The 13,234-nt window shown below is 38.4% G+C and overlaps 1 protein-coding gene across 1 annotated transcript in view; it reads right to left on the reverse strand.

The window, feature by feature from the left end:
• The window catches only part of MYO3A (myosin IIIA), a 202,469-nt gene that overhangs the window by 108,711 nt on the left and 80,524 nt on the right, over positions 1 to 13,234 (reverse strand). Inside the window, exons 9-10 of the mRNA XM_020284090.2 lie at positions 2,274 to 2,373; positions 376 to 492 (exon numbers count right to left, since the gene is read on the reverse strand). Coding sequence (XP_020139679.2) covers positions 376 to 492; positions 2,274 to 2,373 — 217 coding nt within the window. The remainder of the gene's footprint in view (positions 1 to 375; positions 493 to 2,273; positions 2,374 to 13,234) is intronic.

Raw genomic sequence — 13,234 nt, forward strand, 5'->3', positions numbered from 1 at the left:
AATTTTTACAGCCATTAAGTATGTATTATCTATGAAAACAATGCAATTATATTTTTGACTCTCTGATAGTTGGTTCATAGGCAGACATTAAGTACACATTTTTTAAGGCATCTGTTTAGTGATATGATATGTAATGTGGAACAGTTATGAGCAACTGGATGCAATTAACATTCTGACACATACTTTTGGAAAATACAATACCACCAACTGTACCCAGATTGACTTCATCTTCTGTTTCCCATCTCTATGCTTTAACAATAATTGTACAACTTTATTCAAATACTGAATAAATTTTTTATAGGCATTCATTTAAATTGAGCATCTGAATGTATAATTATTTATACGAAGTAAGAGAATGCATGCCACACCACATACCTTTGTAGAATAAAGACCTAGACTCTGGAAAGGGTTAAGAGCAATGAGTATATCTCCCACATAGATATAGACCTGATCTCTGGAATAACACTTCTCAAGTTGCTCTGAGACTGTATTCTGTAACAAAATAAAGTAATTTCTCTTTCTTAAAAATCATTGGTGGTCAATTACAACTTAAAAAGTAAACAACAATAAATAAAACATCTGGAATCTGGACCAAGGATTTGAAAGAAACAGACGTATCGATAGCAAGAAATGTAACATCTGGTCTGGAACCACCTGTTCACCTGACAGGTATTTTCTTTTGTTTTGAGTGCCACAGAGGAATGTCATTGTTACTTGCACTTTACAAAGGACATATTATATGTTACAGCAATTTTTTATGTATATATAAAATATATATATAAATTATATTGCCTTTGGAGAAATAAGTAAATGCAGTGTATGAAGTAAAGAGAAAAGGAAAGGGAACATAAAGTGAACATGAACATGATTTTATTCCAAATCAAGGTGATTTAATGATTCAATGGCTTTGTGGAATGTTCTAGTCTTTTTTTTTTCAGACTTTTGGCTTTATGAGGCAGTGTGAAAAATCCAGAAAAGTAACTTTCATAGTTGATAAATCACACAAGTACATGAATCAGTTTTGGTATTGTCAGAAATCATCATTTATAGTACATGACATGAGAGAGGAACAAAAAAAATTCTTAGGTTAAAAAAGAAACAAAAGATAAAACACAGACAACAGAAAGAAATAAACTCAGTATCTAAAATATTAATACATTTGTCAGCAACATGATTAGTGAAACCTTCCTTATAACCCACAAGGCTAAAACTCCCACCATTGGAAAATCTGACATGTAAGGATTCAGGATGGTGTTGGCAATCTCTGACTTGCAAACACTATTTGATTTCAAGATGGTTGATGTTCCTGAGAGAGACTATTTTGAGGAAGTACTTGAGTTGTTTTTGCAACCCTAAATTTACCAAATGACTACTTCTGTTCAGGATATGTCTCTCGATTTGTTGCATTTCTGAGTAAAATGCTCAGGCATGGATCAGAAGTATTAAAAAATAAAAAGCTAATCACAATGAACACTCTCTGGGTGACAGGCACACCTACCACCCCAACTCAAGCATTACAGATGCAATCCTTGTAACCAAAAATATTTGTATCTCCCTAACACTTTGACATAAAAAGTAAGTAAGTAAATAAATAAAGAGCTGTCGATTAGGCAGGACAGAAGTCCCAAGGTTTACTAAAAAGAGGCCATTTGTTTTTCTAATGATCTGACTGTCTGGAAGAAAGAGGAATGAGGGGAAAAGAGACTGAAACTGTAACCTAGTGGCTTGGGTTTGTACCTCACAAGAAATGTTTGACATACTTTCAAGGTACCTGGAATAAGTGTTCCACACGGAATTCAACGCCCTGAAATGTGCATTGTGTGAGAGCAGGGCTCTGTGATTCCACAAAGGGGACCCTGACTGTGGTGCCCGGGGACTGCCCCCGGAGTGGGGACAGGAGAGGGGAGGCTGCCACGTGGTGGTTGTCAGGGGCAGACTGTTTTCCTGAACACGGAAAATCATACCATTGAGACTCCCAGAATTGCTTAAGGACAAAAAAGATGTGTGACCTAACAACTCATGCTGGGGAACCCCATATCTTTGTCACTTGAGCATCAAAAAAAAAAATATTGACACTAGGCTGGAAAGATCTGGATATTTGAGTTCTATTTATTAAAACTGAAGATTTAGAGAGGTAACTGGAAGCTAAGAGACAAAGAAAGCACAAGACTTACAGATGTTATTCAAAGAAATAAATGCCCACATCCCCTATAAATTAAAAAAAAAATCAAAAGAGTATAGAATGTCTAAGTTTAATTAAACTGAATTCTTACCTCATCCAAAACTTCTAGGGTTGCTAAATCATCTACATCCTTCAGTCTGGAAATTAGAGATCTGTTGAAGTTACCTTTCTTGGTGTGAATGCGTTCGTGTCTGTGGAGAAAAAAACTTTCTGATTTTCATTTATTACTGAACATATTGGAAGTTTTAGACACATATAAGACTGAAAAACCTCTATGAAGCCATTTAATAAATTCAATGATAACTTACCAGAAAATATCCTATATATTTGAGCTTTGCTGTTTGTTTTCTCCTCTCCATTGGAAAAAAATGTAACATACAAAACTTACCTCGTGGATAAACTAAAGATTCCATCAAGAATGATCGTATATATAAGTTGCTTTAAAGCTTCCTCTACATTCATGGGCGATTTAATCTGCTGCAAAGTAGTGAGTCTGATGGAATTCATTACATTTCCAATTTTGTTGGAAATCTCCACACTCCATGGAAGCAGCTTTTAAAGACACTAATGACCTTCATGTCGCTAAATCCAATGGTCAATTTTAAGTCTTCATTTTACATCACTTGCCGGCAGCATCTAGCGCTTCCTGCAAGGATTCCCTTCCTTCCCTCACTGGTATCTGCATCTAAGTACCTTTTTCTGGTTCCTTCTCATCTTTCTGATTGTCACATTTTGGGGTCTCCCAAGCTTCAGTTCTTGGAGCTATTTTTTTCTCTATATTTATTCCCTCATTTGATGGCTTTAAATACCGCACATGCACTGACAACCGCAGACTCCTGCATCCAACCGCTCCTTTGCCACTTTACTTGGAAGTCCAGTAGGCAGACCTCACACATCCCAAACATGCTCTTTAGTACCCTGGCCCAGACCTGCCCTACCTCATGATTCCTGATCTAAGTCAATGGCGGCTCCGTTCAGGACAAAAACCTGAGAGACGCCCTGGGTTCTTCTCTTTCTCACACCCCTCATGGCGTCTATACACAAAGCCCGCCAGCTCTACCATCAAATCACAGCTAGGCCCAGACACTTCTCACTGCCCCCCTCTCTCTAGCTCCTGCAACAGCCTCCCACATGGCCCCTGCTGCCACCTTAACCTTCTGACACTCTGCACTGCAGCCAGAGCAGTCCTTAAAACACAAGTCAGAACACGTCACTACTCTGCTCGAAGTTCCTGATGTCTTCCCATTATTACTCAAAGCAATCTCCAAAGACTCACCACGGCCTACAAGGCCCTATATGATTTGTGCATCTGCACCGCCCCCCAACACCTCTACTGTTTCTCTAATGTTTCCTCTCTCCAATGTCCCCCTACTCCATTCCTCCATCCACACTGGCGTCCTGTTACTTTGTGAACATGTTAACCATGCCTCTACCTCATGGGCTTTGTACTCACTGCTCCCTCTGCCTGGAGCGCACTTTCCCCGGTATCTGTAATGCTCCCTCTCACGTCCCACATGCCTCTTTTCAATATGACAGTGATCACAGTCCTTTCCTGGCAAATGCACGTAAGTTAGCACCCTCTCTCCAGAACCTCCCACTGGCCTTTTCCTACTCTATTTTTACCCTTTGAATTTCCTCCCAATTCTTCTCACCACCTCTTGTATTTTATCATATAGTTTATTTATTTATTTATTTTTGAGGCAAGATCTCACTCTGTCACCCTGGGTAGAGTGCAGTGGCATCATCATAGCTCACTGCAACCTCAAACTCCTGGGCTCAAGCAATCCTCTTGACTCAGCCTCCAGAGTAGCTGGGATTACAGGCATGCTCCACCATACCTGGCTAATTTTTCTATATTTCATAGAGAAGGGATCTTGTTTTTGCTCAGGCTGGTCTTGAACTCCTGACCTCAAACAATCCTCCCACGCCCAAACGATCCTCCCACCTTGGCCTCCCAAAGTGCTAGGGTAACAGGTGTGAGTCACTGTGCCCAGCCTCATAGAGTTTATTGTCTGTCTTCTCCCATTAGATCACAAATGAATCTAATGACAATCTAGATCAGATTGTCATGGTGAGACAGAGTACCTGTGTTGTTCACTGTGTCCCCAGCATCTATTACCATGCCTGGGATGTGATAGGCTCTCCACAAATACTTGTTGAATGACTAGATTAATGAAACTCCTTGTTCTTGTATTCAAGGCTTTCCATAATATTGTCCAAATCTGTCTTTCCAGTGTTATTTGCCACAAAACCTTTTTATACTTTAGCTTAACTGGACTTGTTCCTGTTTCTTACACTTTACATCCCTGTGCTTTCTTCACTTGTCCTTTTGTTTTTGTTATGTCCTCCTCAGCCCCACCTGTCTGATGAAACCTCACTCACTTTTCATAGTCTGCCTCAAATGCCACCTGTTTTTTAACTCCCCCAGCACAATTCTATATACCCTTCAGGACAAATATCTTAGCTAAGTGTCATTTTAGTCATTCCTTTGTATACTGGTCTTATTCTCTTTACTAGATGGTAAATTTCCTAGGATAGGAATATTCATTCAATATATGGTGCTAGAACAACTGAATATCCACGTGTGAAAAAAAAGAGACTCAACACAGTGATCTTACACCTTTCACAAATATTAATTAAAAATGGATCACAGACCTAAATGTAAAACGTAAAGCCGTAACACACCTAGAAGATAACATAGGAGGAAATATAGATACCCTTGGGGTTGGAAATAAGTTTTGAGATGCAATACCAAGAGCAGCATTCATGAAAGAAAAAAATCGGTAAGTTGGATTTCAGTAAAATTACCAACTTTTGCTCTGCAAAAGACACTATTAAGAAAATTTAATAAGCCACAGACTATAAAAAATATTTGCTAATCACATATCTGATATAGGACTTGTATCTAGTGATAAGAATAGTGGCTTATTCCTACCATGGAATTCTTAATTAGATTCTTCCATAATTTTTATACCACTTATGCATTTATTTGTGTGAATAATCTAGTTACTATTTGAATTCTTTACAAAATCTAAAATTTGTCTAGTATTTCTTATCTCATTGACTGACATTACCATCCATTTAATTGTACACACCAGAAATCTCCATCTCTCTCACCTCCCATATCCACTCCATCACTAACTTATGTCATTTTAATTTCCTTAAAATTTCTCAAATCTCCATTTTCTCCACATCCACTGAGGAGGTGATGGTGCCATTGACTACCAGCGTAGAGATAATTGAGGTTGGGCACAGTGAGAAAGACAGGAGGAAAAAAAAATAGACATCATGAAAGCTACAGAGGAGAGAACTTCAAGGAGAGAGTAGATCAATATAGTTAAAGGACACAGAAAAACTAAATAGGATAAAATTTAAAAATGGCAGCTGAACAAGAAAATAAGAAGGTCATCTTATTTTCAAGAGGCTGATAACAGCAGTGCTGATGCCAGAGTTTTAGTGAGTTGAGGAGAGAATGCAAATAAGGAAGAGTTCTGTGAATTCAGACTGCCCTTTGAGAGGTCGACACTGAAGAGTAGAGAGGGTTATAGCTTGAGGAGAAAGCAAAAAAATTGAGAAACCAATAATTACGATGGTAGCAAACTTAATAAACTGAGACTATGAATCCAGTGGAGAGGAAGCTTCTGATGGTTTGATGGACCAAATTACACAGGAAAGAGAATCAAGAGACTGGTTACGAGGGTTAATTTTGGGCAAGAAAGGTGGCACCTCCATCCTGGGAATGAGGGAGAGATGGGGGGGCAGTGGGTGCGGAGAAATGAAAATATACTTACATTTTGACATAGAGGAGAAGGAACCTGAATGAGTTTGTGTTAGTTTTCACTGAATAAAAAGGGAAATAGATACTAGAATAGATCGAGGTAGAAACTTTTTGGACAACTGCTATGGATAATGAGGTACCAAGTGTTGATGGGTAATATATTTAATAACTAATGAATAGACTTCAGAGTCCAATGGAAGGAAAACTCAAATACTTCATGTGTGCATTCTGTGATCAGAAATCAGCAACATTGGCGCTGGAGAGAGTCAATGGATGGCTGGATATATTAGTCAGGGTTCTGGTATGAATAATATGACACTCCAAAGAAGTGTGACTGAAGAGAGATTTTGCTTTTATTTTTTTTATTAAAATACACTTTATTTTTTAGAGCAGTTTAAAGCTTGCAACTAAATGGAAGTGAAGGTACAGAGATTTCTCGTATACCCCCATATACATAGCCTTCTCCACTATCAACATCCCATGCCACAGTGGTACAAAGGATGAACCTACATTGGCACATCATTACCTAAAGTCTGTAGCTTACATTAGTGTTCACTCTTGGTGTTGTATATTCTATAGGTTTTGACAAATGACATGTACCCACCATCCTAGTGTCTTACAGAATGGATTAACTACACTAAAAATCTTCCGTGCTGTTTATTCATCCGTCATTCTCAACCAACTGCTAGAAATTACTGTCTCCATAGTTTTGCCTTTTCCATAATATGATAAAATCAGACTCCTATAGCAGACAGTCTTTTCAGATTGGCTTCTTTCACTTAGCAATACACATTTGAATTTCCTCCATGTCTTTTCATGCTTTGATAGCTCATTTCTTTTTAGTGCTGCATAATATCCCATTGTCTGGATGTACCAGAGTTTATTTATCTACTCACCTACTGAAGGACATCTTGGTTGCTTCCAAGTTTTGGCAATTATGAATAAAGCTGCCATAAATATCCATGTACAGGCATTTATGTGGACATAAATTTTCAACTCATTTGAGTAAAATCCAAGGAGTACCATAGTTGAATTGTATGGTAAATGTATGTTAAGTTTGGTAAAAAAAAATGCTAAATTGCCATCTAAAGTGGCTATACCACTTTGCATTCCTACCAGCAATGAATGAGAGCTCCTGCTGTTCCACATCCCCACCAGCATTTGGTGCTGTTAGTGTTTGGATTTTGGCTGTTCTAATAGGGCATAGTGGCATCTCATTATCTTAACTTGCAATTTCCTAATGACATGTGATGTTGAGCATCTTTTCATTTGCTTATATCTCATTTGTATATCTTCTTTGGTGAAGTGTGTTCAGATCTTTCATCCATTTTTAATTCAGTTGCTCATTTATACTGTTGAGTTTGAAGAGTTCTTTGTGTATGTGGATAAGAGTCAGACACATCTTTGCAAATATTTTCTCCCAGTCTGTGGCTTGTCTTTTCATATTCTTGACAGTGTCTTTCATAGATCAGAAGCATTAATATTTAATTTTAATGAAGCCCAGATTATCAAATCTTTCATGGACTCTGCCTTTGGTGTGGTACCTAAAATGTCATCACCATACTCAAGGTCATCTAAGTTTTCTCCCATATTACCTTCTAAGAGTTTTATGATTTTGCATTTTACATTTAGGTATGTGATCCATTTTGAGTTCATTTTTGTGAAGACTATAAAGTCTGTGCCTACATTTGTTTCTTTGCATATAGATGTCTAGTTGTTATAGCATCATTTGCTGAAAAGACTATCTTTTTTCTCTTGTGTTGCCTTTGCTCTTTTGTCAAAGATCAGTTGATCATCTTTATGTGGGTCTGTTTGTAGGCTTTCTAGTTGGTTCTACTGATTTGTCTGTCTATTCTTTTGCCAGTGCCACACTGTTTCAATTACGGAAGCTTTACAGCAAGTCTTAAAATTGGGTAATGTCAGTTCTCCAAGTTTATTATTCTCTTTTAGTATTGAACTGGCTATTCTGGGTCATTGAATCGGTTTGCCAATATTCACAAAATAATTTGCTTGGATTTTGCTTGAGGTTTCACTGAATCTATAGATCAAGTTGGAAAAATCTGACATCTTGATGATATTGAGTCTTCCTATCTGTGAACACAGACTATCTCTCCATTTATTTAGTTCTTTTATTTGTTTAATCAGAGTTTTGTAATTTTCCTCATATAGATCTGTACACATTTTGTTAGACTTATACCTAAATATTTCATTTTGGGGGGGTGCTAATATAAATGGTATTGTGTTTTCATTTTCAAATTCCACTGATTCATTGCTTTCATAGGAAAGCAATTACTTTTGTATATTAACCCTGTACTCCGAAACCTTGCTATAATTGCTTATTAGTTCCAGGAGGTTTTTTACACTGATTCTTTGCTTTTCTATTTTGGATGTTTCTATTGACATTATCTTCAAGTGCAGAGATTCTTTCCTCAGCTGAGCCCAGTCTACTAATGAGCCCATCAAAGGTATTCTTTATTTCAGTTACAGTATTTTTGATTCCTAACATTTCTTTTTAATTCTTTCTTAGAATTTCCATCTCTCTGCTCACATTGCCTGCCTGTCCTTACTTGCATGTGGTCCACTTTGTCCATTACAGTCCTGAGCATATTAATCATGGGCTATTAGTACCTATGTGCACCTAAGTGGACACATAGGTACTACAGTAATAGGGTATTGGGCAGGTGGGAGAGGGGTGGGTATCCATCTGGGGGATGGTCATGCTGGAAACTCAGACTTGTGGGGGGAGGGGGGAAAAGGGCATTTATTGAAACCTTAAAATTTGTACCTCCATAATATGCCAAAATAAAAATAAATTTTTTCTCCAAAAAAAATAAAATAAAATAAAATAAAATAACTCCTGATAATTCCAACATATCCAAGTCTGGTTCTGATGTTCGTTCTGTTTCTAAGTCTGGTTCTGATGTTTGTTCTGTTTCTTCAAACTGTGTGTTTTGCCTTTTAGTATGCCTTGTAATTTTTAATTTTTTCTTGATAGTCAGACATGATGGATCGAGTAAAAGGAACTCTGATAGACAGGCTTTTATTAATGTGGTGGTAAGGTGTTTCAGTAGAAGGTAGAGGAGGCATTCTATAGTTCTGTGATTAGTTCTCAGTCTTTTCATGAGCCAGTGACTCTGGACTGTGAATTTCATAAGTGCTCCTCAGTCTCTTCCTCCTCTATGCCCCCTTCTACTCTTTAGGGGGGGGACAGGATGGCTGGAGGAGGCTGACGTTGGGTATTTCTCTTACTCCAGGTTAGTTTGACTCTTAAAAAAAAAACAACGCTAATAGTTTAGACTCTGGTAAAAAGTTTTCCATGAGGACAGGCCTTGTTAAAGAGAACAGAATGCTCTGGCATATTTCAAGATGGCTCCTTTTCCCTTCCACTTGGTGTAAACATTAGGGGATTTTTCTCTGATATTCACAGTGAGAACATGGCTCATCTCTTGGAGGTAAAATTCACAAAAGTATAGGGGCCCACTACAACTGGGCTCCCCTATAGTTTTTAACTCTCAGACTTATCCACATCGAGCTTCCAGAAATTCATCAATTACAGTTCAAATTTTCCTACCCCAGTAACTATGGAGGATTCTGCTTGTGGGTCTCTGACTCAGATAAGTTGTGATTCTCTGTATCCACCCACCTGTCTCTTCAATTCTGTGGGCAGTAGTTTGCTGTGTAACCTCACATCTCTGATGGATACAAGAAAAGTTGCTGATTTTTCAGTTTGTTCAGTTTTATATTGGTTGTTAGGATGTAATGACAACTATCAGACTAGAAACTGGAAGAAGAGAGTTTTTTAAAGAGGCTATATTTATGAAGATGTGGGTAGTGATAAGGGAAACCAACAAGAGACAGTGAAGGTCTCTCTATAGCAATTTTTGCCACCTGAGGCCTAAAGATGTAAATGGAAGTGGTTTCTAGAAACCAAGATAGAGCTGTAGCTAGCAAATCACTGCTGGATAGGAGATGCCACCTTAGGTAGAACACGGCCACTGTCACCTCTAATCTGCGGGTGCTTGGTTGGTGCAGCACACCAGGGTAAGTTTTCCAGGGCACAGGGCAGAGTGAGGAAGAAGGAAGTAGATCTATTTTCCTATTGCTGTTGTAACAAATTTATCACAAATCTGATGGCTCAAAATAATGAGCTTTTATTCTTACACAATTCTGGAAGCCAGAAGTCCAAAATCAGTTCCATGAGGCTAACGTCACAGTGTTATCACCAGGACTAGTTCCTTCTTGAGGCTCTAGGGGAGAACCATGTCCTGCCCTTTTACTGCCCTTTTACAGATTCTGGAAGCTGCAGGCATTCTTTGGTCACGGCTGCATTGCTTTCAGTCCTGCTTCCATCCTCACATTCTTTTCTCCCTCACTGACCTTCCTGCATCCCTCATATTATTGACAAGTCTCTGATTAAGGGCCAATCCAAGATAATTTCCCCATCTCAAGATCTTGACTTAATTACATCCGTGAGTCCCTTTTTCCATGCTAAGGGAAATTCATGAGTTCCAGAAATTAGACCTGGGTATCTTTGGGGGTCATTATTCAACCCACTATGGAAAGTATGCAGCACACAGAAATGCTAGCAAGAAGGTGAGAGAAACTGGACCTTATGCAAAAACAATTTAGCAAGTTTGCCCTAGATTGTGATTAGATACATGAGTGAAAAGGGGGGATTTCTTACAGCTGAACAATATTCTTCTGTCCTTCTAACTCCTGAACAGAGAGAGTATTTAATAAAACCCTCAATGTTTATTTTTGAGGCAAAACCTCCATTGCTGCTACTCTGATGTTTAAGCTGCCATCATTTCTTACCTGGATTATTAAAAACAGTGAGAATGATCTTTTATTTATTTTTTTATTTTTATTATTATTTTTTTAACTTTTTTTTTATTTCATCATATTATGGAGGTACAAATATTGTTAGGGTTACAAATATTGCCTCTGCCCCCCCTCCCTCCCCCCGATGTATCCAATCTCCCTGATGTGTCCAATCCCCCTGTGGTGTGCATCACACATGTTATGGAAGCATACACCCCTTTCCTCCTCCCCCCTACTGCCTGCCCACCACCTGATAAAAAGTTTCGTTTTGATTTTTTTTTTTTGACATTTTGGTTACATTGTATATCTTTGCCTCTCCCTAAGAAAGGTTAGAGTTATGCCCTTCCCTTCCAAAATACTCGCCACCTCCCTAAGATTGGGTCTCCCCCCTCCCGAATCCCTGGTGAGCACTGCCACCAGTTGAAAACCATAGTTTTAATCAGTCAGTACCAATTTGATGGTGAGTAGATGTAGAGCCCATTTTCCATGTCTTGTGTCGCCTCACTTTGGATAACGGGCTTAAGCTTAATCCAGGATAGCATAAACGGTGCTAGCTCACCGTCATTTCTTAGGATTGAGTAATATTCCATTGTGAGCATATACCACATTTTAATTATACACTCATGAATTGATGAGCACTTGGGTTGTTTCCATGACCGTGCAATAGTGAATTGTGCTGGTATAAACATTCGGGTGCAGATGTCTTTATAATAGAATATCTTATGCTCTTTTGGGTGGATGCCCAACAATGCTATTGTAGGGTCGAATGGTATTTCTATTTCTAGCTGTTTGAGGTATCTCCAAATTCTTTTCCACAAAGGTTGCACTAATTTGCAGTCCCACCAGCAGTGTAGGAGTGTTCCTGTCTCTCTGCATCCTCGCCAGCATTTGTTGTTTTGGGATTTCTTGATATAGGCCATTCTTACTGGGGTTAGGTGGTATTTCATTGTGGTTTTGATTTGCCTTTCTCTAATAATTAGAGAAGTTGAGCATTTCTTTATATGTTTGCATGCCATTATTCTGTCTTCTTTGGAGAAGTTTCTTTTCATTTCTGTCGCCCATTTCTTGATGGGATTGTTTGATTTTTTTCTTGTTAATTCTTTTAAGTTCTAGATAGATTCTTGTTATTAGACCTTTATCAGAGGTTTAGAGAGCAAATATTTTCTCCCACTCTGTGGGTTGTCTATTTGCTCTACTGATGGTTTCCTTGGCTGTGCAGAAACTTTTTAATTTGATCAGATCCCATTTGTTTATTTTTGATGCAGCAGTGATTGCCTTGGGGGTCTTCCTCAAAAATTCTTTGCCTAGGCCAATGTCTGCAAGGGTTTTCCCAACACCTTCTTCTAGGATTCTTAAGGTTTCATGCCTTAAGTTTAAGTCTGTTATCCATCTTGATTGAATTTTTGTGAGAGGTGAGAGGTAGGGAATCCTGATTTGCTCTTCTGCATGTAGCTAGCCAGTTTTCCCAGCACCATTTATTGAAGATTCTTTTCCCCAATGTATATTTTTGTCAGCTTTATCAAAGATTAGATTGCTGTATACTGATGGTTTCATTTCTGGTATCTCAGATCTATTCCAGATATCTATGCTTCTGTTCTTGGGCCAATACCAGGCTGATTTAACTATTATTGCTTTATAGTACAGCTCGAAGTTAGGAAGACTGATGCCTCCCAGTTTGTTCTTTTTATTTAAGATTGCTTTGGCTATACGAGGTTTTTTCTGGTTCCATATGAAGTGAAGAATTATTTTTTCTAGATCTGTAAAGAATGCTGATGGTATTTTGATGGGGATTGCATTGATCCTGTAGATCACTTTAGGTAATATTGACATTTTAACTATATTGATTCTACCAATCCATGAACAAGGTAGATTTTTCCATCTATTTAAATCTTCTGCAGTTTCTTTTTTTAGTGTTTCATAGTTATCCTTGTATAAATCTTTTGTATCTTTCATTAGGTATACTCCTAGATATTTAATTTTCTTTAGGGCTATAGTAAAGGGTATTGTGTTTTTGATTTGAGTTTCTGCTTGATGGCTCTTGGCATATATGAATGCAGTCACAAATGTCACCCCTCTGATAAGAAACCTCCCCATGTCACTCAAAGTCAGGTCCCATTTAATCCTACCCCATGCCCACTCCACTGCCTCTCCCACCTAATCTGCCAACACTGTCTCCCTGCTCACTCCTCTTAAGCTCCCTCTTGCCTCAGCCTCTAACTCTCAGCTCACTCCTGCCTGACTGTTCTCTCTGCCCAGAGAGCCACAGGCTAAAGTACCTGCCTAGATTGTAAGGTCTGAGCTGACCATGGTTTTCAGCATTTTAATTCCACTCCGCTTCCCCCTCCCCACCCCCCTGCCAACTCCCAGGACTCCCAATCCTCCTTACATTGCTCTACTTTTCTTTAGCATGAATCACCATCTAATATACTATATTGCTTACTAATTTATTTTAT

The sequence above is a fragment of the Microcebus murinus genome, chromosome 25 (genome assembly GCF_040939455.1).
Source record: "Microcebus murinus isolate Inina chromosome 25, M.murinus_Inina_mat1.0, whole genome shotgun sequence".
Classification (NCBI taxonomy): domain Eukaryota; kingdom Metazoa; phylum Chordata; class Mammalia; order Primates; family Cheirogaleidae; genus Microcebus; species Microcebus murinus.